At 36.3% G+C, this 27,680-nt stretch overlaps 1 protein-coding gene across 5 annotated transcripts in view; it reads right to left on the bottom strand.

The window, feature by feature from the left end:
- Positions 1-27,680, bottom strand: part of LOC113081639 (cell surface glycoprotein MUC18-like) — a 44,915-nt gene that overhangs the window by 5,359 nt on the left and 11,876 nt on the right. For 4 of the 5 annotated variants that reach the window (XM_026253659.1, XM_026253665.1, XM_026253671.1 and 1 more), the window contains exons 2-13: positions 6,654-6,778; positions 5,683-5,908; positions 5,507-5,577; positions 5,333-5,420; positions 4,037-4,216; positions 3,100-3,227; positions 2,610-2,742; positions 1,587-1,702; positions 1,314-1,455; positions 1,090-1,220; positions 854-1,001; positions 53-91 (exon numbers count right to left, since the gene is read on the bottom strand). In XM_026253659.1, the coding sequence (XP_026109444.1) occupies positions 53-91; positions 854-1,001; positions 1,090-1,220; positions 1,314-1,455; positions 1,587-1,702; positions 2,610-2,742; positions 3,100-3,227; positions 4,037-4,216; positions 5,333-5,420; positions 5,507-5,577; positions 5,683-5,908; positions 6,654-6,778 (1,527 nt within the window). The remainder of the gene's footprint in view (positions 1-52; positions 92-853; positions 1,002-1,089; positions 1,221-1,313; positions 1,456-1,586; positions 1,703-2,609; positions 2,743-3,099; positions 3,228-4,036; positions 4,217-5,332; positions 5,421-5,506; positions 5,578-5,682; positions 5,909-6,653; positions 6,779-27,680) is intronic. The other variant, XM_026253684.1, reaches the window with a different exon arrangement.

Genomic DNA, 27,680 nt, shown 5'->3' with positions numbered 1-27,680 from the left:
TCCTTTCTAACAGACATACAGAGTGACAGAAGAGGGGGGAAATAAAAGTTACCCGAGGTTTTTCTAGCCGTTGGAGTCTGGGAGAATGGAACTGGGAGAAAACAACAGACAACATTAACATTTTTAATTGCAAAAAAAAAATAAATGACAATATTAAATTGCATTAGAAATCCGATAATGAGACATGGTTTTGAGAAGTAAAGAGATTTATAACTTTACAAAAACATGTTAAAATATGAAACAGCTCAACTGGTTTTAACATTGATAATAATAAGAAATGTTTCTTGAGCAGATTTCAGAATGATTTCTGAAGTACACCGAAGACTGGAGTAATGATGCTGAAAAATTCAGCTTTGCTTCACAGGAATTAATTACATTTGAAAATATATTCACATAGAAAACAGTTATTTTAAAATGTACAATTATTTCACAGTATTACTGCTTTTACTGTATTTTTGATCAACTAAATGCAGCCTTGGTGAACAAAAATGATGTAGTGTACTTATAAATTTTATAATTTAACACAAAATAATTATATACATAGATAAAATAAGATAAAATATGTATAAAATGTGACAATAACCTAAGTATAGATAGTACATTTATATTAATAGATAATAATAGATATTACAAGAAATATTATGTTCCTAATTCTAATAAATGTGTACAATTAGAATACATTTAGTCTATTATATTCAAGTGACATATTTAACATGAATAATCAAATATATTATAAAACAAATAATCATCATCATGATTAATAACAGTGATTAATAGTTACTAATAATTATTATTATTTAAAAAAAATTATAATCAACTGGATGTGCCTTGATTTTCAGTGTTAGACTCTTACTGCTCTTGATGCTGTACGTCTTGGTCTCTATTCCAAAGTCATTTGTTGAATTGCAGACAGCAATAGTGTGAGTGCTAACTTTAAGAATCACAACGCTGTGGACTTGATCCTCCGTCTCTCTTTTAACCACCTCACGCCAGCTCTGAGACTACAACACACACACATAAACAAGACAAAAGCGTGAGTCCACAGCTCAGTGTAACACGAGCCGAGCGCTGAGAGGAAATCTTTGTTACCTGACTGCCGGTGATGCTCCAGGTGATGGCGGGTCTGGGGTAACCCCTCACCTCACAGCTCAAATTCACCCAAGCCCCGACTTTCTCCGTCAGCTCAATCTCCCTCTCCGCGTCCTTTATCTGAGGGGCGCCTGGAGGAACAGATCCAGTAACTCTTTTAGAAACACTAAAACTAAATATAAAGCTCTTTTGGTGAGGTCAGCACTTGATGGGCTCTTCCTCACCCTGTACGATGATATGGACAGAACCGCTGGTCAGCAGGCCTGGAAGAGACGGTACAGTCACCTCACAGTCGTACTGTCCAGCTGTGTCAAACGTGGCGTCCTGCAGCTGCATTATGTGTCCTCGTCCAACCTCAATCCCATCCTACATACAAACAAACGTGTGCAAACACATGACGAATGGACAGAGTGAAGAGAGGGTCTAAACAGAATGTGGGAGACCGAATGAACGTGTCTAGACTGCTGGAAGATCAGTGAATCACACTGTAGAGTTACCTTAAACCAGACGGTAGACGTCTCTAAAGACGACAGGGCATTGCAGGTGGCTGTCAGACTCTCTCCTTTCAGCATGACCTCGGAGTCTTTGGGCACCACCACAGCTGGGTCCAGATCTAAACACACACACACACACACACATATATATATAAATGGTCAGTAATTCAGAGTAAAAGCATTGTTGTGAGTCTGATCTGAATTATATCAGCTTCATTTAAACAGGGGGAATAAATGATGACTGTTTATTTGAGTTATTTCTTTCATATTGCTCCAGAAAAATATCACTTTTCACTTAAAAATATAATTTTTTTAAATACATCTTTTAATTACAATGATTAAAAAAATGAATAGAATTAAACCAAATGTATGTATTTTGCCACATAAATAGAAAATGTGAAAGTTTTCTTTTTAATAATAATAATAAAGGGTATAACTCATATTGCTAATAATATTTTTGTCATTTGTTTTCAGATTTAAATCCTTTTGAACAAAAGCATTTGTAAAATTAATTAATACAATTTTGGAGTCTGTAAGGGTTTTTTTTTTTAAAGAAATCTATTATGCTCCCCAAAGCTGCATTTCGAAGTGATACTGAGAAATATCATTACAACTGTTTTATATTTGAATACATTTTTAAATGTAACTTATTCCTCAATTTTCAGCATCATTACTCCAGTCATAAATGTCACATGTTCATTGAAATCATTCTAATATGTTGATTTGCCGGTCAAGAACCATTTCTTGTTATTATCAATAATAAAAGTTGTGCTGCCCATTATTTTAGTAGAATCCGTAATTCATTTTTTGGTTTCAATATTTTTATGGATAAATAGAAAGTTCAAAAGATAAATCTTTTGTAACATTCTAAATGTGTCATTACACATACAACTAGTGTCTTTTTTTTTTTTTGAATGGTTGAGAAAATGTTAAGTGTCTACAAACTTGGCACCAGTACTGACAGATGATTCGATTACAGTGGTGTTACTGTGTGTGAGAACATGAGAAGCTGAAGGTTGGACTCACAGTGTACAGTGAGCTGTAGGGTGTCCACCACCTCATCACGGTCCAGAGAGTGACATTCATATGCACCGCTATCTGCACGAGACACTTCCTTCAGAACCAGCAGCCCCTGAGAGGAATCCAGCTCCACATCTGACTGTTATGAGCAGGACACACAGAAGACTGTGAATGTCTATCATACTGTAATTAAGATTTCCTTACGACTCATTCAATGATATTAAGCGTGTTTGTAGAATTTAGAAGTGAAATTAAAAGTGGTCTGCCATCTGCATCATTTGAGAACCACTGTTGAAAAATCATCTTGTCATTATGTCATTAAAGCAAATGCATATTAAACGTACTTAAAGCTGCTTAGAGTCAGTAATGGTACTGTTCCCTCTGTGCATATGAAGCACATTGCCCGGCCCAGACGTCCTTCTTCTGAATGCTTTACAGCCACCCATTCAGAAACAAACGAGTCCAAATAAAAGAGAAAAAAAGAGACTATTCTCACTTGTTCTCGGCTGAAAATGATGGGTGCTGGGGGGTTCCCATCGCCTTGACAGTGGATCTTCACTTTGTCCCCCTCTTTGACCAAGCCCTCAGGCCATTCTTTCCATATCTTCACGCTGGTCGTGGGGTCTATGTGACATAAGCACATACACAAAGAGCAACAGGCCATGAATTTTATTTCATTCAAATGTATCTGGCCAAGGCAAAATAATTCTCATACTCAGTTATTACTGTAAGTCAGTGCTGGCAAAGCAAAGACCTTTGTAGCTGTATCACAATAAACACAACTCAAAACAGAGTTTACCATTAGCAGTGACCAGTGCTGGGTACTAACTCATTACATGTAATCTGGATTATGTAATATGTTAAACAAGTAATTTGTATCGTTCACATATTAAATTAGTGATTTCATAATTGAAATAAAGTGATATCTAATGCACTTCTAGTTATTGATAGCAAACAATGGATCATATTTCCTTTCTCTTTCTATTTTTACATCAGTGTGGTATAAATTATTCCTCTTTAAATCAATGTGACTTGAGTCAAAAGTAATCTAAAAATAGTCAACAGAAGTAGTCTTATTAGATTACCTAGAATGTGTAATGTGTTACGTTACTAACTACAATTTGTCTCATGTGATGTTTAATCAGTAAGGGGCTATGTTTGTAAGTAATGTACCCAGCACTGCCTGTGACACACGAAAGCTATCTGAAATATAAAAAACATGAAACTTCTACAAAGTCATGTTAGATCTGTTAGATCTAATGCCATCGTTTAACCTTAGAGGGATTTCGGACCAATGAGATCTCATAGTGGGCGGAGCTATTCAGCAGAATGCAGGAGATACAAAAGCCCAAGCATCCAAATGTTATTTAGCTTGTCCCAGCTGCAAAAATATACCACATTCCACTTCATCAAAAACTCATAAATGAACTTACAATGAACTGTAATATTGATGCCTTTGGACTCGGATGTCCTGACAGCTCCTGGGACAAAATAGCTGACTTCACAGGAAAAGTGGGCGTCTTTGTCTTCCTTGGTCACCTTGTAATGCAATTCACTCTGCACTGTATATAGACCACTGAATTCCTTCGTCACTAGTGTTACCACGTTCGCCACTGACATGAAACACGCACACAACCAGACATACATTCACATTAGTGGCAATATTTAAGAGGAAACATTTCCTAATTCTTCATATAGACTCTGCTGGAAAAACCAGGTCATACAATCTTTAGGAGTCTAGCAGGTTTTTTAACAGTGTTGCTTGTCCAGTGTGGTCTACCGGCTCAAAAGAGCTTGACCAAGATGGACTACCAGGCCAGTAAAGGTTCCTCCAGTCCAGCTGACCAAACAATGCACACAGCCTGGACCAGCTAATGACCTAATAACCAGCTACAACTCTGTTCACAACTCAGGACAGAATTTTCTTCATTGGGGATTAAACGGATTGTGAATAATTGATTTTTTAATCAATATAAGCTGATATTAGACAATGAATTGTGTATGCTCATTCACCCTATTTCTGCATGCAGATTTCCTTAATTGTCATCTAACACTCACTTAAAATTATACAGCTCATTGTTATCTTTAGCTAATCTCAAATTGAATATATATATATATATATATATATATATATATATTTCAGACTGTACATTATAATACTGTGATGCCTTAAATTCTTTTGTGGTATTTAAAATAACTTATTTTAGCTTTTTAGTTTTTTATTTTATTTTTATTATTATTATTTGGACAAGAATTTAAAACCAAAATTTGCACCCAATTTGCTATTTATTTATCTGCCATTTGTTGGTTAATGGCCACAACATATAAAAATAATTTTCAGATTAAATGTATTCAGCTTATTAGAATTTTAATATATCTACATCATAAGTCTCAGAGGTGAAAGAAGTTGTCGCATTTTGAAGTAAAATAACACATATAAATCCTTTTTTATAAATATATTGTAAACTCATGATCCTTGCACAATAAGAAAAGAAAGGTTCGTTTTGATTTGATGTTTACTCTAGGCTAGATTTTTCATAATATTTAATAATAAAAACAAACATTAGGACGCTTGTCTAGAAATTTATTCATATTAATTAATATTATTATTATTGCTCGAAATTATATTAGAGCTTAATTATAAAGCAAAATGAATGATGATAATATTACAGATAAAAATATATAGATAATAAATGTGTCAGTGATGAGGTCTGTATGATTTCACTCACAGCCAGTGGTGGGGTGGATGGGGATGTGATCTCGGTACCATGTGATGTTTGGCTTGGGAAAGCCTTCTCTGGTCTCACAAGATGCAATCTAACCAAATAAAAGACGTGTAAGCTTAAACCCACCATACAGTATATGACTCACACAAACCTAACATATATCCATCTGTGATGTACCTTCAGTGGGGAGTCACCGGACACAGAAACTCCAGAGAGGACACCTTCAATCACAGGAGGCTCTGGGGGGTCTGAAAACAGACAGTTTTAGTATTTATACTTAGAAACTGAGGAAAAGAAGCAACAATATTAGGGCATGTAGTGAGAATGTTCAACTGACTGGAGTGGAGACTTACCAAAAACCTTCAAGAGAGTCCTGCCCTCTCCATTGCCTGCTGCCAAACCACTGACCTGACAGAAAAACTCTCTTTCATCAGACAGCTTAACGTCCTGAATGGTCAGAGTTTCTCCATCACTGTTTGATAGCACACTGATACGATTGCTGTAGCTCGTGTCCTCGTCCACCTTCTGCATGGTCAGGTCGCTGTAGGAGATCCTCACCCGGTGACCTTCACGTTCCCGCTGAGGATGATGGGAAGTTAAACTTTGACTTTTGAATAATTTTAATGTCAGCCAGGCAAAATGTAAAAATATCAGCAATTAAACTGCACATATCCAGAAATATTAAAGTGTTAGCTGACGCAAAAATGTAAGATCTGTCATAATACTGTCTATTCATCCTCATGTCATTCCAAACCCATAAGACTTCCATTTATCTTGAACTGTTTCCATTCATATAATTCTAATATTCTTTCATCATTTGGTCCATCTATTGAAAGTCCATGCAACCAAAAAATTCACACACAAAAAAAAACAAAGTACACGCAGTAAAAGACATTGTAAAAGTGGTTTAATCCAAGCCTTCTGACTTTATTCCAATATAAACATTGATTAACATACATAGAGCTCATCAAATATAGTAAACCAAAGCTCTAACATACTTGCTTGTTGTCACACAAACATGTTTGAGTTTCTGCAAGAAACAATGAAGTTTATTCTCAAACACCAAACAAGTCTAGTTGAGCTTCGGTTTATCATATGAAATATTGTCTACGCATGCTGATCAATGTTTCTATGTGAATAAAAGCCTAAATTTAATCTGTTCTCCACATAAAGCGATTGCATCACTATAGGAGACTTGAATTAAACTGCATTACTTTTACAAATCTTTCAGGTTTCTTTAGAATATCTTAATCTGTGGTTGAAGATGAACACAAGTCCCTTTAAATCAAATTAGTGAAAGAATCTTAGAGCTTATAGGACTCACCACAAACCACTGGACCATGACCATCGTGGGCTTCTCAGTGAAGGTGTACAGGCAAGGGATCTCTGCAGATTCATCCATGTAAACCTCTACATTGTCCTCCATCCTCAGATCCACTAGCGCCCAAGCTGCCAAAGTAAACACATTGAGATTGTGTGCTTGAGGTCCAATGAGAACAACATTAACAAGCTTTTAATGCATTTTAGATTGCACACTAATGTTTAAGCCACAGCCTAAGAGAAAACTCAATTACAATCCTATTAATGTTAGGTCAGCAGCAGTAAAACACTCTCTTTGTTAAAACTGTTCAGGGTCAATTGAAGTCTGTACATGATGAAAAGATCCTTGCATGTTCTGCACTGATTGTGGGGTGAAATAATTTAGGGCTGATTAATATAGTAAAAAGAGAACAAAGAAGAATTTTTTTTAAACTGAAAATGAAATTATATTTAGCCAAAACAGATAAACAAACACCGCTGGTGACACAGGTCTTCATGTTGTCATGTTAAAGATGTTATCATGGTTTTGACATTTTTCATATCCTTAGAGACTTCTGCAGAATTCTGTGATTGTAGTTTGCATGCAGGTCTTTGTTGTCATCCTGTTGTGATTGTTATCAGGACAGCTCACATGGTATCTATGTTTTGTTTCAATTTTCCAGCACTGCTTGTTGGGGGAAAATAAATTTAATTCCAATGCACAGATCTATTTATAGCAAAATGCATATTCAAATTAGCCAATATATTTAGTAAACAAATACACAAGGGACATAAGAGGTCCAGAACTTGACTGAGGAATGTTTAAGTTCTGCAGAAGTTTTTGTAATTCTGCAGGCAGATTCTCTGCAGCATTGCTGATGACCCAGATTTGTAGATGCATTGATCTTGCAGAAGCTGAAGGCTAAATCGCACTGGCTCAGCTTCACATGGCTGGCAATATTACTTTGAAGAATGCTCGAGGCCAGCATACCACATCAGCACTGACTGAATCACGGGAAAATAAGAAAAATCATTAACTCCATACAAGTTATTTTCCATATGAGCTATAACATGTTATGGCTCTTGAATGCATTTTCATAGAAAGCAGGAGATAAAACATGGCCCATTAGCTTACTTCATAATGCATTAAGTGTATTATCTTTGCAGGAATATGAAAAACTATGAATGTACATTTTAGATGTTAAGCTGAATCTTACAAAAATATGTCCAGGTCCATTTTAGGAACAATACGTTGAAATGTTTTGTGTTTAAATTTTCATTTAAATGTTTGCCGTTTCCGTCTCCTTCTTCCCGTGACTATGAAGGTTTTTATATATTGCTACAAAGACTTTGTAAAGACATTTAACAAAAAAAAATGTTTTGTCATCAAAGAAATAAATGGCATTTTAATATATACGAAAATAGAAAGTAATTATTTTATATTTTAATAATATTCCACAATATTTATTGTATTTTAAATCAAATAAATAGAGCATTGGTGAGCAAACCTATTTTAAAAATCAATAATACATTTTACTAACCCCAAATGTTTGAATAGTATTCATTCATTCATTCATTCATCAATTCATTAAATTTCAATGTGACACAAAATAAGATGTTTAGCAAAATGTACCGAGCTGCTCTTTTCCATACAACAGAAGTAAACAGGGACTGGGATGGTCCAATGTTTAATAGTACCAAAATATATGGCTCAAGTACTACATCTCAAGTCTTCTGAACCCAGACAATAGCCTTGTGTGTGAAAAAGACCAAAATATGAGTAAATGAAGACGTGGGTGAACTATTCATCTGGAATCCTCCCTGTCTTTACTTCCTGGCAGCCTCTTTTGTGGCAGCATTGAGGTTTTGAGTGGCAAACACAGACCTGCCAGCAGCTGCCGCCACACCAACTGAAAAAATACAGACTAAGTGTCTTTCTTTGCGATGATTATATTTGGCAGCGCACCTTCAATGAAGCACGGGGAAAGAACAGCATTTTTAAAAACAAGACCCAGATTTTGTAACCACAAGAATGATTTCAATCTGAAAATCTTTGTCTGACTCAGACATGAGCGATACCATTCATCTTCACATCTTCCATTCCTCAGATATCTGCGATCAAAACAACCGTCCAGCCACTGTGACTTTTCAAATGTCACTCTCTGCCCTCAACGCCCTTTTAATATCAAAAGAAAGTAATTTGTTCCTCCCGTCAGCCCTTCCGTCTCTCTGCAACCTGCTCTCTGTCTCTCTCTCGCTCTTTTTCTCAGCATGCAGTAAATAGGCTCGGACTGAAAGGCCTCTTTTTTAATTGGAAACATCTGGGAAGCAGGGAGCTGGACTTGTGGGGTGCCGTGGAGACGGGTTATTATGGGATTTCCACGTCCTTGGCGAGTGACTGGTGGAGGAGAGAGACGTTGGCAAGGGTTCAGGGGTGAAGCGGCTTCACAACAACCTCATCACTCATCTCCCTCCTCTCAGCGGTATGAGGTCAGTGGCACAGCGACTGCTGGGAAGGAGGCGATCTGGCTGTGTCAACAACACCCGAGATGGGTTGCCCTCAGAGCTCACGGTGTGTTTGTGATTGAATGATCAACGAGACATTTGGTTTGTACAATTTCAGCTCAACACTGCTAAAAATCATACCCTTAATCAATATCTTTGTTCAAAAATCAATCACTTGTTCAGGGGTGAGTTTCCCAAAAGCACCATTAGCAAACAACAGTTCAGTTGACACCAATATAGTTCAACAATTCTACAGCTCTCAAACTGTGTTTAGAAGTGTCTTGTTAGTCTGACACAGATTATGCTCTTGAGCACAGTAAACAAGCTAACATGCAGTACAGTCTATATCTTTTATTCAATTCTATGCATCCCAATGATACATTTTTGGAATTTGTATGTGCACGATTGTGCAAGGGAACCCTGGTGCATTATGTGGGACCAATGAATCAAACCACTAAATGGTTAGTTCCCCCAAAAAATGTTTCTTAAAAAATAAATAAAAGTATTGACCATAATGAAATATTAATGAATTAGGAAAATATTACCATAACATTTTAGTGGCTACATTTTTATTAAAACATTCACTTTATTCAATTTAATCATGGCCATGTTTTATGAATTTGTTCTGTCTATATATATATTTTTTATTTCATCCTTGCATGTTGTGTGTGAGGCTCCTAAGATATAACAATGGGTAAAGATGCTTTTTGGACCCAGATGTTGCAGCTAACAGCAGGGGCTAACAGCCATGCTAACCAACAAAACTCTGAACCCATGAATTTATCAAAAAGAGAAAACTGACCATAGAGGAAGACAGTTTGCGCTAACGCCTGCTATACTTCTCCTTGTGGCAATTCTGAGAATGCAACACAACACAACCTTCAGATTGCGTCATGAAGTCAAGCTTACATTTGAAAATAAAAATAATAATATCTGCCAATAAACCCAAATAAAAATACAATTATCATACTTTATTATATTACACTCAAGACCATTTCAAAACAAATAATTTAAAAAAATATTCATTTGCTTATTGAGTAAATTAATTTAGCTTTAAATGTTTATTTAATTAATTTTTATTATTATTCAAATTTTTAATATTTAGTTTTTTAATTATGAACAAGCTATGGACTATAAACACATAATTTCACAGATACCTCAGTTCATATGTGGATGTTGCGATATTTTTAGTAAAAATCTGAAGACATACACGTTTACAACACATCTAATACCATAACCATAGTTTTTAGCCTATATATAGCTGATCGTAATTACTTCAGACTAACCCCAACCAACATTATGCCTCTAAAAATGAATTATTACATATTCAGAATTTTAAAAAACGTACTTTATATATAGATAATTTTAACATTTTGCCCGATTTTGCAGCATTTTTGGACAATTTGGTTCCTAAAGTGCAGCTAAGTGAACCCCCCGACACACAAAGCCTTATTAAACTCACAGTCACATCCCGTTGGTCCCATTCTGCATTCACAGCCCATTTTCAGGGCTGCTGCCTTCCTCCCTCACCCCCTCCCTGTAGAACCCCACCCCTGCCGAGAGCTGCTGCCTCACTCATTGTGACTAAGACGCTGGCCCTATTTGCTCAGACCTCTCTGTCCTTTAACACAGCTTCACTGAAGCCCCCCAACTGCGTCCATCCACCCATGGCCTTTCAGTTACATGCCATTGTTCCCACACCTGGGGAACAAATCTCCTTCTCCCTGTCTGTCTCCATCCCTTATCTAAGATTAAAGCATCCTGAAGTATCTCACATTCATCCCTGTTTAAGTAGTCAGGTAAACAGAAAGATGAACAGAAGTTCATTGTGTGCCCCAAGTGGGGTTTTTCTTATCATTTCCAACAAACATTTTTGAAATAGCCTGGAACAAACAAGTTAACAATGATTTTTCCTTAAACATGGCTGGCTAATCGGATTAGCAAATGTGCAGAATATCTTGTCAGAGGAGATCTGAAGCAAAGACCTACATGATGTTTTCTTATCTGAGATAGAGAAAGAGGGGTAAGTGAGAGTGTCTAAAATAACGAGCTTTTAAAAATCTAGTTTAAAAAACATCTGCCAAGTCCTTAGGAATGTACGCATTGTATTTAAGTTGGTTTCATGTATATGTGTTTTTTTTTAAAAGAGGTCATATAACGTTGCTAAAAAGAACATTATTTTGTGTATTTGGTGTGATGCAATCTGTTCATGTGGTTTAAGGTTTAAAAATCACATTATTTTCCATATAATGTATATTATTGTTTGGCCTCTATGCCTCACTTTCAGAAACACAAACATTTTTACAAAGCGAGGTGTGCTCTGATTGCCCAGCAATCCTGTGCATTGTGATTGGCCGAATGCCTCAAGCGTGTGATGGAAATATTACACACATTTGAATATTTGGGTTGAACTGTTCTGGAAGAGTGTTGTAAATACAACTTAACCACTGGTTTCTACTTGTGTCCTCTTTAGGAAGGCAAAACAAAGTAGTTTCACAAAACACACGAAACACACAGCGACTCCAAAACATAGCGGCGGCAGCAACAGAGAGAATAAAATTTACGCCTTCTTTCTTTGCGTGAACATTTGGGCGGCATTATGCAAATCTTCCCACATTATGACGTGGACATGTGGGGGGGGGGGGTGTTAGAACGAGCTGTTTTAGGGGGGAGTATCTGATATAATTTCCTCTTGTACTTTGCATGGTTGCACTTGTTACTTGCAACATATGACTCTGATTTGTCAAACAAAGGTTTTTCAAATATTAATAAGCAGTTTTGTTACAAGGAAATTCTAAGAGATAATAATAAAAATATTATGCTGTTCTACTTTTTGAGGCTCCTTTTACAAAATGCTAAGAATGTCATAAGTAAAAAAAAAAATTTGGTAACACTTTAAGATTAGTGAACACTATTCACTATTAACTAGCTTCGCATTTATATTACCAGCATATTGGCTGTTTGTTAATACTTATAAAGCACATATTAATGCCTTATTATCCCTTATTAAACCCAATACTTCGACATAACAACAGCAACTACTTGATATCAATAAGCAGTAAATAAGAATTTATTGAGGGAACATTCTTATATAGTGAATATGTGTACCCTAAAGTGATTTTTTTTTTAATTCATAATTTTTTTTAAATACATTTATAGAAAAGTGTTTTCAAGATAATGTATGTACAAAGTTAATGTATTGACTAATCCAGACCAAACAATGTGTGTCATGTCACTGAACCAATGTAACACTGAGACAGAGAAGAGACAGATACCTAAAGCCCATGTATGTCAAACCGCTGCTCTGTATTATTAACATTCGGGACAGTTGGTCTGCGTACCCTGCAAACCCACGTCTGGAAACCACTAGTGAATATTTGGACGTGCTGACAGAGTTTCAAATAACACGAGTAAGGATGCCTGAAACCACATTGTTTGCACAGGATGATGACTAGCTAGTGTGTGTCTGTGCGTGTATAAGAACGCAGGGGTGGAGAAATTGTGGGCCACAAGCTGAAAGCGAGTTCCACTAAAAACCAAGATATCCTAACAATGGGATACGCTTCCACAATAATACTGCCACATATACATTGTGTCCCTGTTTCCCAAACAAAAGTGGACAGTAGTCACAACATCAGTCTGTCTTCTCATCAAAAAAGAAGACCAGCTTCTGTTTCAGCCCCAGCTGAGCTGAAATACATCTCCAGCTGATCTTTATTAGCAGTGTGACTCTGCAAGCAAACACAAACTCCCTCCCTCTCACTGAGCTCCGAGGAGACTCGAGTCTCCAGACAGTCAGTCTTCAATGATCTGTGATAAGTAAATGGGGCTCATCTATCTTTTTGAATAGAAAGGGCTTTGTGTTGCCAATATGAGAAACATTTAAAAACAAAGTTAAAGCTAAAGCAGTATTTGACCACAAAACAAAAGTTCTCTCATAAGTAACCTAACTTTACAAAGAGGGCTGCATTACTTTAGAAGAAAAATGTTTGATAAAAAAAAAATATATATATATATATATATATGTAAAATGTAATAAATAAATAAATAATTTACAGTACCACTGTAAAATTTCAATTATTTATTTTCTCATTATTTACATTGTTTAATTTAATTGTGCAGCCCTACTTACACACCAGCTTCATTTTCTGTTTTCACAACACAAAATGAATTATTTTAAGCATATATTAATAAGAACATACACCAAATGTAAGTCTACATTTCAAAGTAATATATTTTTTTGAATGCAAGAAAATGAAATCCATTTTGGTGTTAATTTGAATTTGGTGTATTTTGTCAATTGGTGTATTTTGTAATAATTAATAAATTAATAGACATTAAATATTGATTTGAGTGGGAATTATTTTATTGCTTACTTTTATAATATACTAAGATTGTCCACTCAGAATCTAGTAAGCAGAGCACTGCTAGAAACACTGTATATATTCTGAACTATTTCAAAAATACCAAAACTTATTTTAAAAAGACATCGGTGAAAAAGATATGATGCATCCAGACATTTTATGCCAGGTTTGACTACTTGTGACCTTCATGTGATGTTTAAAATGAACCCAACCAAGAGCTGTGGCATATGGCTTTAGAAGACTTGGACTTTAGCACACAGGTCATATGGAGCCTTTTTATGGTGCTTTTTTAGGGCAAGAGTGTGAACCACCATCCATTTTCATTGTACATAAAAGAGCAAGTGAACTCTTGTGTTGCACAGAAAAAAATAATATTAATCATACAGGTATGGAATGACATGAGGGTGCATTTAAAAAATTTTTTTGGCTAAACTACCCCTTTAAAAACATCTCTGTGCTGTGTTCTGTTAGCTTTATGCTGTGAACAGGCTGGTTTTCAACATGGTGCCCACCCTCCCCCTCTGGCACTAATGTGTCACAACAGACCTCCTATATAGATCGCATTAGTATGACTGAGCACCAAATGAACCTCTATGTTAGATCTGTTGAGTGGACTGTTTTCTCAAAGATAGCCTGCCCACTGAAGGACTCACTAATCTTGAGTCTCAGTGTCAATTGCTGCCGTTTGATCTAGAAATCCAAGTAAAGTTTGCTAATCTATAGCTTCAGGCCTTCTAAATCAAGGCTCTTTCACCTGTGTCTTTAAAGTGTGTTGAGTTGGGAATCCGTAAGCCTTGTGAGAGAAAGGTGAAGAGTATTGGAGAAAGGCAAGCGTGACCTACTCTGGGACAGAGAGGGAATCACCAGTCACAGCCAACACGCACCTGGGATCAAAGAGGTCACACACACACACACACACACACACACACACACACACACACACACATACTTACTGCCTCACTGCCCACCTCCTAAATGACTTAACAGGGGAAATGTGTCCAATTTTATTTATTTTCTGCATTTGATGAACTGGTGTTGTATGAATTCAATCCAGTCATACTACATCCAGTATGTTGGTATTCTTATGTGACCTACAATGTTAGTGTTGTCATTTACAAATAAACAACTCCTTTCTTGTGGATAGTTCACTTTATTTTCTGGAACACAAAATTGTGTTAATGTTATAGTTAAAGTTAATGGGGTCCAATCTTCATTTGCTTTCCATTGACACAAGTCATAAAGGTTTGAAACAACATATGGGTAAATAAATTATGACAAAAATTTCATTTTCAAAGTTGGAAATTAATTATTCTATAATTAAAAATTAAAGTAATTATTTAAGAAAAAACTCCTGAGTGTAATCTTCATCAAACTATTTTAATAGTGTTTTTTATTTAAATATGTGTTTTATTTAAATTTAATTTTGTGATGCCTAAATGTACTTGCAAAATGATTGATTTTATGTATTTGGTGCTGTATTTTTAATTTATTAAGAGAAAATAGTGGAATTTTGATATTAGGCATTTATCTGTTTTTGGTCATAACAGGAAAATAGCAGTATCTGTCAGAATATTAATATCTGTTCATCCTTACTTAAATTAATGTATATTTCACAGTAGAATTACAATTAATTATATATTTTTTTAAATCAATACAAGTTGACTTTTCAAAAATGATTTACTGTAAAGTATCCAAAAACAAGTATGCAGCAGATTGTGGGATATCATAGGCAGCAAAGGTTACAAAAATCAACTGTATGTGTATCTTATGCTAATACACAAATAGTCAAACTAACATCAGTTAGATCTAAGAAACTTCCCACAATGCTAAGTATGCACAAACATGCATGCACAGATGCACACATTATCTGTGTGGCCTCCAAATCTGGTCTCTCTTTGTGAAGCGGAAACTGGCACAAATCCTTCATGATGGAGCCTCGTAAGTGAGACGGCCTTTCAGTATCTGCCGCCTCCATCCTCTCTCTGTCAAGCACACAAATCCGTCTGAGCGGCCCACTATCAGATCAGATCCTCACAGCTGAACAGTGCATCACAGCTCAAGATTATGTGCACAAGCAAAAATCTTTTAAAACTTTTTTGTTGTTGTTGTTTTTTGGTGACCAATGACATCCACTGTATGAAAAAAATAAACACTGACATTTCTCGAAATATAGCTAGTACTCCAAATGATCACAGAAATTTTGGGTGAACTATCTCTTCAAACTCCTGTGATAACAAGCCAGACTTAATGCATCGCTAATTTGCTGTTTGTCATGACAAATTTAGCAAAATATTGTTGAGACTGCTGTTTCTAAAAGATCGAAATTACTCCCTCCGGAGCATCACGCCTCCTCGTGAATATTTCAGCACATGTATGCAAGCTAAGCACCCTTCAAGAGCTATATTAATGTTTCATTTACAGACAACATACTGTAGATATGCTGCTGAATCTGAATTCTCTTCACTGAGTGTCCAGTGAGACATAGTAGATTTATGGCGATCTACATTCAGTGAAAATCTTGCATTCAAGACAAAATCATTAAGCTGCAAATGTTTAGTGCACAATAAAATCAAGTTTACATGGTGTTTGAATGCTTTGTGTTTTGCAGTGATCTCTACATACTATTTTTCAGTACAATGTCAGCACACTGGGATGATGCTCTGGGCCTTTATACAGTAGGCTGATCCAGCTGAACACCACATCTGATCCCAAGAGGCCAATCAAAACCTGATTAACATTACAAAGGAGGCCAATCAGGAATATCCCCCCAGGCTCATTAAATAATAACTGCTCTATTACAAGCCCCTGATGAGGGTGAAACTATTTGCCCAATGGGGCAGAACCACAAGTGAGAATTCCATGATAAAATTCCTTTCCACCTTTTTATCCCATGACATGAGTATGAGCAAATTAGACTCATTATTCTTCTTTCAAAAGCAACATGATGTAAAACTAAATTTTTATATTTTCTGAAAGAAACATGAATGATTCTTAACGACACAATACTTGGCCACAATTCTATGGTGCTGACAGAAAATGTAACATATTTGTAGCCATTAAATATTTTTCACATTATTTTCTATAATAAACTACACCCATTTCTCAATACTGCAATGCATAAATAAATAATTTTATTCAGCATTAAATTAAAGCTGCAGTCAGAAAGTTTTGAATCTTTGTTGCCATCTTTTGCTGCGTTTCCACCGAGATTACCCGGAACATTTGTACCAGGATCTTTAAAAAATGTTTTTACATTTTACATTTACAGTAAAACTAATTATGATATCAAATACCAGTGCCTCCTTTCGTTTTCATTTAAACATAATAACAACTGCAGAAATGTATGTACTTATGCCGCGTTTCCACCGAAATTACCCAGAACATTTGTACCAGGAACTTTTTTTCCCAGGAACTTTTTTCCCCCCAGACCTGTTGCTTTCTGCGTTTCCACCGGGGTGTAAAGTACCGGGAAGATTAGGCAAATAGACTGGTGACCTAGGTTTGAGCGCGTTTCTCAATACAAAGTACGCTGATTTTGGACATGCATCCTCAGTAGTTCAGACTGTGCGCATTCGACTCGGGAGTGTGATGTCCGCAGCGACGCAAGTCTGGTAAATCTGCAAACAGCAGCGTGCTTGAACTTCAGTCAGCTCGCTTTGGATACTGCTATTTTCCTCATTGTACATTTACAATAAAACTAAATAGGATATCAAATACAACTGCCTCCTTTAGTTTTCATTTAAACATAATAACAGCTGTAGAAATGTACTTAGTTCAGGGATATTTGTATATATACAGCCATTACAATGAAACTAATTTATAAATTTGCCTTTTTTATTCATTTTAACATATAAATAAATTGAATACAGACCAAAGATTACCTGTTAGATTTACCCAAAACGAATTATATCTTATGTTTAACTACTAAAGAGACACCAAAGCCAGCGGCACATATCAGAAGGTCTAGCCAAGGTGAGGCTGCTTCTCGGCGGATACATGAGGACTGAGCTCTCGCTGATCAAGTGGAGCTCACCATTTCCAAGATCGGCGAAAAACATTTTGAAATAGGTGCTGTCTTTTTAAATAAACCACAGATTTGAGTTTTAAACAATTACATTCTCGCTTGAAATACTTTTAAAATTACATTTCAGGACACAATAACAGTAATATTTTGAAAATGATCCAAATAAATGGTGGTTGAACTCAACCAATGCTGCGTGAACTCAACCAATCAGGATGTTTAGTACCCAAGTCCCGCCCAAGAAACTTCTGGAACTTTGAAAAAGTACTACCTCGCCAGCAGGGACTTTCTGAGGGGCATTTTTTTACCCGGAACTTTATTTAGTTCCTGGTAGGGCTGTCACCTTTGTGAAAAAATCATTTTCAATTTTTAAGACATAAATGTTCATTGAATAGATTGTAAAATCGATTTTCCATGTAAAAAAAAAAGGCGTTTCCTTTTTCAACTTCAATTAACGGACGAACTTCAAGAGAGCACTGGAAACGCACAAGTGAGCAATATTTCTTATTTATTGGCATGAAGTTTCGTGCAGAATAACAAACAGCAACAGGAGTGCAACATTCTCGAAAAAATACATATGCAGAGGGGACGGCTGCCATAACAAAAGAAAAACATCACTGCAGGCTTCAACATGGCTGCATTTATGATTTAGGCAATTCAAAAATCTCCAAGATTATTTTAAATAATGATTCAATACATTTCAAACAACTGTTCAAAAAATTTTACTTTAAATGTATATTTCCAGCTGTTGAGAAGACACGCTCTGACTGTACTGATGTCCCAGGGACACTCAGGTACAGCTGCGCAAGGTGGGGGTATTACTGCCAATTTTCCATCACAAATGCCGGTCGCTGTCAGCTTGCAATGGTCCTTTTCTTATCTCAGAATCTCCTGTAACTAGATGCGTGAATGAGGCGAAAAACGCGTCTTTACATTGACTTAACATTGAAATCATTCGCGCTAGAGGCTCTTTTCGTGTTTGGTGTGAATGCAGCATAAGAGGTCACTTTCGACGTCACTGGGTCTTATAGGCGCGTAAAATTGCTGGTATTTTCTGTCTAGCTTTCGCAACGCATACTGTACTTTCGGAATTCTTTATTTTCTTTTTTTGCTTGTTTGTGAGTTTTGTTACATCTATATTTTTAATTGTTTAATTATTTTAAAATTTATAGTGTGCATATTTGGTTAAAATTGATTCCCTATTTTCATTTTCGAAACTTTTTTTGGTTGGTCTGATCGATTGTGCAATCGATTTTCGAACTAAAAAAAAGTGACAGCTCTAGTTCCTGGTTCCTGCGGTAGAAACACACAGAGTACCAGGCCAAAGTCCCTAGCTCCTGGGTAAAGTTCCTGCGGTGGAAACAGGGTATTAGTTCAGGGATATGTACAGCCATTACAATGAAATGAAATAATATATTAATTTGCCTTTTTTATTTAAATTTTAACATATATAAATTAAATTCAGATCAAAGATTACCTGTTAGATTTAACCAAAACGAATTATATTTTATGTTTAACCACCAAAGAGACATCAGAGCCAGCGGCACACATCAGAAGGTCTAGCTGAGGTGAAGCTGCTTTCAGCGTATACATGAGGACTGAGCTCTCGCTGATCACATGCAGCTCACATCTCTGAACTCAGCGAAACACAGTTTTAAATAGGCACTGTCTTTATAAATAAACCACAGATTTGAGTTTTAAACAACTACATTCTCGCCTGAAATACTTTTTAAATTAATTTACAGGACACAATAACAGTACTATTTTGAAAATGATCCGAATAAATGGTGGTTGAAATCGCAATGCTGCGTGAACTCAACCAATCAGGATGTTTACCACCCAAGTCCCGACCCCAAAAGTTCCGGAACTTTGAAAAAGTACTACCTCGCCAGCAGGGACTTTATATTAATAGGTTCATTTTTAATGAAGAATTTAAAAATTTAATCACAGCTGACTATTTGAATATAATACCATAAAATGTTAAAAGATTGAACAAAAACTGGAGAAAAAAAAACTTCTTGTGCATTTCATATTTTATACCTTCATATCTGTTAAGACACTCAGAAAACAAACGTGGCATTTCAGAGGAAAGTGAAGGTGTTTTTCATGTTATCTTCTCTTAAAAATCACACCATGGAGTATAAGCTTTGCTGACATTAAACAGAGAAGGTCAGGTAAAACGAGACTTAAGACAAAACCTATATCAGCCACTCCGGCTCTCTGTTATTACAGCCCTATAAATAGCGGCCCTGTATCACAACAGATCTCATGATGAGCAGAACTTTAAACAAAAGGCTCTCTTGTCTGGAAGAGAGTGCTTAAAAGAGTGATGGACTGGCAAGAAGGGATTGAGGAAGAGGGTGTGAGGAACCATCCGCTGGCAGAGACGTTAGATTTTAAGAAAAAAAAAAAAATCAATGCTTCTGCTCTACTGTATATTTCATTACAACCCTAGTGCGACTTTCATGGGTTGCTGCTTTCATGTGGAATAGCATTATGAAGTTGAAAGTGACCGAAAGATAAAAAGTGGAATTGGGGACCAACTAAGGTGCTTGTACACCATAGCACAGTCAATCATAAGGCCATATATTTTGCTCGAGGTATCAAGACGATCAGCATGTGCATAACCCCCAATCCTCCTCTATATTCTGACAAATCTTAACAAGCCCACAACAAAGCCAGATCCGTATTCCATCATGCCTTTCATCACACCCATCAGAGAGCTCCGGTCGGGGTGGGGGTTTAAGTGTACCGCATACTGTACCGCAGCGAGCGAGCTTTGTGCCGGGCTATTGCCACCCCCTGCAGAGACAGTCTGATGCCCTCAAAGAGAATTACAGAGTGATCACAGGTTCACGCCATCTCTAATGAGCTCAGGGCTGCCTGCTCTGCAGTCCTGCAAGACCCTCTCAGTCAGTCTCCTTCAGTGTTTGAGACTCCAGGCTATCATTCCACACTGTGAAAAACAATCTGTCAAATTTACAGTAAAAAACAGCAGCTGTGGCTGCCAGAACTTTACTGTACAGTAGTAATAATTGATATTTTACAGATTCAATTGAAATTCCCAGTAAAATGTCCAGTAAAAAAATAATAATAATATACTGACAACCACATTAAATGGGAAGTTCAACCAAAACTTAGAAATGACTGCTAATTTACTTGGTCACATTTTATTTCAGAAGAACAATAAAAAGATTTTTAGTTGAAACTATAATCCTTGGTGATTAATAAAATGCAAATCAACAGATACCATCATTTTGAGAGCCAAAAAAAGCATATCAGGCAACATAAGATGTATTCCCTTGGCCCCTGATGATAGATTGATGTCTTAAGAAGCGAAATGATGTGACTGTGCAAGAAAATGAACATTGTTTACAACAACATTCTTTTCTACAAATTGGTTCTTTCAGACAATCTTTTTCACTGTTCTACTGAAGAAAAAAGTCACCTACAGTAAATCTTGGATGGCCTGAGGGCAAGTAAATTAAGAGCAAATGTTCATTTTGGATGAACTATCGATTTAAAATACAATTTGTGAAGAGAAAGACATGAGGAATGAAAGTTCTTCATAAGCAGCTTCTCCACAAGTTTGGGTAAACGCTAATATTCTGTATAGAAGGTCCACAATGTCATGGTAATGCACATAATTACCATAAATAAAGCAATTTTAACTTTAGATTCTTTTTCACTTCCAAAAACTGTACATTTAATGGTATTTTACTGTAAAAAAAAAATTACTGTGTAGAGTAAGGGAATGTGTTAACCAATTAACAGGTTTTTACCGTAGGCTTTTTACAGTTTTTTACAGTTAAAAGTACAATCATTTGTTTTCTGGTGTATTTGATATTAATAGGTCTGAGCTGGCTTATACAGTCCATGAGAACAATTGCAAGAATGCCTTCAGCAGCGTCAGTGGTTTGTATTCCTGATGGACTGTTATTATAACTCATACGTAGGGATTGTTCAAAACCCTCAAACCGCAAGTATTCAACTTTATAGCATAAAACTTATTGTGAAATATCTGTGCTGTGCAGGAGTGCAGGAACCATCTTTAAAGTGGGAAACACCCCGTAAATATAAACAATATTATTTAAGTGATGTCAAATTTAACACTAGCCAACCAACCAACCAGTTGAGAAAGGCCTTATTAATGACTATATAATGTATAATTTCTAGGGATTCATAATATTCAATTATTTTCATGTTATGCAATACCCTGTTTTGCACAGGCAAACACCAATCACAGTGTCTTTAGAAATTTAAATATCTATTTCTGTCACATAAATTGGTTAAAGCTGGCTTGAAAAAGAAAGATATGTAAAAATCTTTCTTTTTTCTAGGACTGGATTACTCAAAATAAAAACGTAATTGGATTTGGCTTACTGTGATTATCAAATTATTTTAAGCCCTACATATAATCACAATATTTTTGCCTAAAAACTTTTTTCTTCTTAATTATTATTAGAAAATATATCAGAAAAAAATGCACTTAGATGGTTACTGGTTTGTGCTATTTTCAACTGCAAGTTCAGACAAATTTGCTGCTTCTGGGAAGCGGCAGAATCTGGAGTAATTGTGATTAAGGTAATCACTGAGGGTTCAATGCAGCTGTCACATCCATACAAAACAAACCAGTTGAAACAGGAAACATCATGAGACGTTCCTACCTCTGTTCTCAGTGCCCTGCAGGTTAGTCTGGGACTAACAGAGATTTCAGGGTGATCTCAATATATTAACTTGGTGCCCCAAGGTGAGAGCAACAAGATAAATGATTGTTTTTTGTCTTAATGCTGCTCTTCCCCGAGCTAAGTTCATTTCATTAAACACCCACACTGTGAACTCTCGTCCCCTCCAGCTCAGAGCACAACAGACTTCAACAACATGCTGATAAAACAAGAGCAGAGCCCCATCTGTACTCATACTCAGACTCATACTGCTTCTCATTACAACACAGACTTACACAGAAACCTCATATCTATTCTTGCCATTCTGTTACGACATTATCAAAACAGTATATTTGATAATAAACAAATATATATGCTAAAATGTATAATAAATAACATCACCAGTGCTTGTCTTGTCTCAAAGTCACACTGAGACATCAATCGCCTTGAGAAAAGCTTCTGTTTGGGCTTTACTGTGTTTACTGTGTTTCAGAGTCACTGCGAAAGAGCTTTATGGGATAAACACAGAATTTAAGCTTTGAGCACCAGAAGCAGGGTGACCCTGACATGACACATGGTGGCAAACAATGGCCTCATCTTTCTGATTCCCATGTGAAGGACAGTCACAGCTGGGCAAAAGGAGTTTCCTTTGTGACACCTGTTGCTTGTCCTTTTGTCAAGTGATTTGTGGTATTGGTGAGAAAGCCAGTATACAGGCAGGGGGTGGGACCACACACTATGAGTGACAATCATAACTCCTTTTTTTTTTATGTAGCCAAAGGAAGACCCATGTGACCTCTGGCCAGTGGAGGCCCAGAGTCCTGCAGCTCATTCATGGAATCCGGAACGGGCCGGTGTCCCCACTGGGCTCCTGGCACCAGGTGTTTTAGCAAAGTTTTAACGGTTTGGCTGCTCTCCAGCTTAAATCTCCATCCTGCTTGGCTGGATGTGACACCAGCATGAAACATACGAGAGTTTACATGATAATGGTAAATGATTCTTGCATATTGTAGTACACAGATTTGCTTTAAGGTATACTTACATGTAATAATTTTCAACCACTTTTTTAACAATAGCAACACCCTAGCAACCAGCCAGAACACTTAGCACAACCTTACAGCACCCTTAACTCCAAAGCAATAACCTAGAAATACCTAGTAGAAACCACAAACACATTCTAGCAACATCTTTGCAGCCACCCAGGAGCAACAAACTAGCTACACCCTAGGATACCCTAGCAACAACTTAGCAACCACCCTTGACAATAGCAAAACCCTAGCAGTAACCTTGCACCCACCCTTAACCATATAACAACAACCAAGAAACACCCTAACAACCAACCATCACATTATAGCAACATCATTGCAACCACCCTAAACTTACCTTAATGTAATAGTAACAACATAGCAACCACCCAAAATACCCTAGCAACAACATAGCAACCACCATTAACAATAGCAACACCATAGAAACAATACACCAGAACACCTTAGCGATAACCTTGAACCAGCCTTAAATTCATAGCAACAACCTAACAACACCCTAGCAACCACCCAGCACATCCTAGCCTTGTAAACAACCTTAACACAACAGCAACACCCTATCAACGACCTAGCAACTACCACGAACACCCTATAAACAAATCTACTTTACCTTTAACTCAACAGCAACACACTAGAAAGCCTAGCAACCAGCCTTAACTCAACAGCAACATAAAATATCAACTCAAATTTTCTTACCTGCTAAAATTTTCTCAGCTTCAGCACGTATAACAGTTTTCAAGAATATTTGGTTGAACAATTGCATGCCACTTTGCTCTAAAGGTGACATTTTAACACCAGATAATACGGAGAGAAGGGAAAAGAGTGTGATATTTAGATATCTCTTCAAACGTCAGGTTCAAAGATAACACCAATCACATTCATCTGAGGACCAAAAATACTCAATTCCAGAGCGTTCCTTTCTGTGCGGCCGAAAGCTGAATGAAGTCCTTCATTATTAGCATATTAGCATTGGATAGTATTAGAGTACCCAAGCACAAGAGTGATGTCACTGGTGAATTCCTCTTTCAGATATGAATGTATATTGGGATTCATCATTGTTTTTTTTTTTTAAGGCGCTTTGCTCTGTTAGGATCCTGTGCCAGAGCTAGTGGATCAGCATGGATCTTCTACAGTTCTGCAATACATATTGTGGTTTGGTGCCTTTCAAAATGGTTATAAAATATGGCTGGCATTTGTCTTGGAGGTCTTCCTGTGAAGTCTCGCCAGTTCATTTAGACTCATTCAGTCCCCAGTGTCAAATTCATTTGCCACCCTGCTGAAATGGAGAGAAACCAAAGAGCTGTTTAAAATCTAGTCAAGGCTTAAAGACATCTTTTTCTTCTTTGGGACACACTCAGTGTTTCATTCTCCAAGGCTTTTGGACTCTGGAATTTTAATTACTATATGTTTATATTCATTTGACTAATTGGTTCACTAACAATTCATCTTAAATCTGATTTGTTTTAATAGCAACAGCTTATCAAAAAGAGTCAAATACTTCATCTCACACCAAACTTTTCATCAGGTCATTGGACTTCACATGAAAGAGATGTAGCTTTGTTTTAGGGATTCAGTTAAGAGTTGGAAGAAAATAAGCTGTAATGTAGTGTAATGAGCATCATTTTTCTATTATACCGTCCAAATACTACAAAAATAAAATTTTAAACAGCTAGATATCACAGTGACTTTGACCACAGGAGGGTCTGGAGATGGAAGAGAACTGCATTTTAAAGCAATCCTTCAAGCAAAAAGAATTAAGCTACGCTCAATCAACAGCATCTGTTTGCCTCCTCTCAGTTACTACATAAAACATTCGCTCAGTTTGTAAAAAAATAACAAAAAACATGTTTACAATGTTGTACAGCGGAAGCCCAGCAGGCAACAGTACCCAGGGGTTTGAAAGCAGAAAATTAATTATTTAGTAAAAATGTTGGTTATTTGAGATGTAAAGTTATCTACATATTGTAGGCTGATGAAATGAACTTCACATTTTATTCACTAATTGTGGTAGAATATCTGTGGAGTAGTCTTAAATACGGCTGGATATTTTAAACCGAGCTGTATAGTTGAAATCTTTTTCTGTGGTAATCAACAGTTGGCTAAAGATAATATCCAACCCCGAACATCCAGCAAAGTTTCCACAGGTGTCCCTCACAACAATGATAATCAACTCAAAAAGAGATTTTCACTCCAATTTCCCACTGGAGAGGGGTGATTTCCTTTACCTGTTTCCCTCATCTCACTAATGAAATGCTTTATCATGTTGTGTGTTTGTTTTGGTTCTTTCAGTGTTAGAGTTCCTGGCGTCAGCTGTGAGAGCAGATGCCGGTCGGTCGGAGGCGGAGCCGGCTTGCTGTGCTGTGAGTACTCACACACTGATTCATCATCCTCACCAACTTGTTGGCCTTCACAGAAATGTATACCCCAGGGCCCAGGCAATAACAAAAGTGCATCTTTGTCATCATGATCATGCACTGGGAATAGTTCAGGCCTTCATTTCCTCCTCTAGTCACTCAAACAGAGAAAAACATTTGATAAGATATTTCAAAAATGGTAAACTGTGTCCGAAAAACCACAGGATAGAATTCTTCATGTGTCAAGGATCATCAGCAACTAGCTGTGCTCCCTCCAGAAAAATGAATAATTTATCAGGTATTAATCATTGCTGTTATGGAGGGTGCTTTCTTGTCAATACTCCAATACTTGACTGTCTTAACAAGGTTCTTCACGGCCTGCATGAGTCTCTGAATGATTTATTTATAAAGAAAGCAATACAGTTAGCTAAGTGATGCTAAATGTTACTATTGATGAAGGGGTGGTTGATCACTTTAGAGAAGAGGAAGAGTTGCAGGTCCTCTTTGTTGGTTAAAATGTATTTTTATCCCAGTTCCTGAAAATTATAATACCAGTATGGCTTTCTGTGCTGCACTTTTTACATAACTTACTCAATCTATACGAGTTCAATGCTGGTACACTAGATTTTGTTAATAAGCAAACACCTCTTACCTTTTTTTTATTTTTTATTTTACAAAATAAACGATTACTTTACAAAAATGCTACAATGCAATCTTGTATTGTGCTGTACTTACACGTTAATCAAGATAAAACCGCATATCAAAAGCAAACAAACAACAGTAGCAATTACAAATAACACCGTATCTAAAAAGTATGAGACAACTACAAACAAACAAAAAATGTCCTGTAGGAGCCGTGCTTTCACAGGTTCTGCCCGTAACATGAACAACATGTTATACTGCACCCCATAAACACAATTTCATTATAATATGGAGATACTACAAAAATAAGACATTTATATGTTGATTTCAATGAAAATTGTAAACATTGCTTCTCTTTGGTCCAGCTCAACCAAATGGCATTGGTCTTGGGGCGGGACAACCACTTGTCTGACCATTAGCAGGTGGGTGGAGTGTTTGGACCTGTTTGATAACAGTCATAATATTTGCGGTTTCATTTGATGTGCTATTCACGGGAAAAACAGTAACCTGAAAATGCTATCTGAATCTAAATTAACTGGTCTAAAATATTATTTGACATCACTGAATTCAATTAAATACATTCATTTATACCCACAAAACTATTTTTTATAGGTTAAATCACATAGAAATGGCTCTTTAAGTTCACAACTGCAGGTTCAAACTTTTTACAGTGTATATGTGGCATACAAATTTGGTCACGTTTAAAAAACATCTATCTAAAATATTCAAAATGCAAACAATGAATACACAAACACATAATGTGTGGTGTACATGTACAATTGTATGACAAGCTATGTTATTTTCCTACAGATTCCATGCAGGCATACTTAAATGTTATTTAATGAATTCATGATGACCCAACAATAAAAATCAGCCATCTTCCAATTCAGATTTATCCGATCTTGTCAGATTCAGATTTTACTCAGATAAATCAACAACACTGGAAGAGATTTCATGCATATCTTAAGTTGAGTTTAGAAAGACGCAGCTGCTGTAACATTATAATTGTAATTAATCTTTGATTCCAAGTCATTTGTGTTGACATTTATGATGAATTAGTGGTTATGGAACAGTCTTGGGAAAAATTTAATATTGCCTTTATTTTGGTCAAGGACAGCAGTTTGTAAGGGACACTGGAAATTTTAACAATTCTGTATAAAGCCTAAAATGCTATCATGTCTCACTTTATCCTTAAAAATCTGCTGATACAATCAATAAAGAGGATGCATTTCATTTAAACTCTCAGAAATTCGCAGTCATTTGAATATTGGATTTGAAAGCACTTCAAAGCCTTTGTTTCAATGACAAACTGCATATAAATAGCATTTATAAGCAACCTTGTTGAAATAAAATAGGATGCAGACCACAAAGGGTTCAGCCTTAATAAAGAAGATAAAACCTCATAAGCCAGATGAGAAGGTTTTAATAGACTTTGCTTTTTCATGCTTACTGACCAATT

This window comes from Carassius auratus, chromosome 5 (genome assembly GCF_003368295.1).
Source record: "Carassius auratus strain Wakin chromosome 5, ASM336829v1, whole genome shotgun sequence".
Taxonomy (NCBI): Eukaryota; Metazoa; Chordata; class Actinopteri; order Cypriniformes; family Cyprinidae; genus Carassius; species Carassius auratus.
This window is presented reverse-complemented; position numbering and strand designations above follow the sequence as displayed.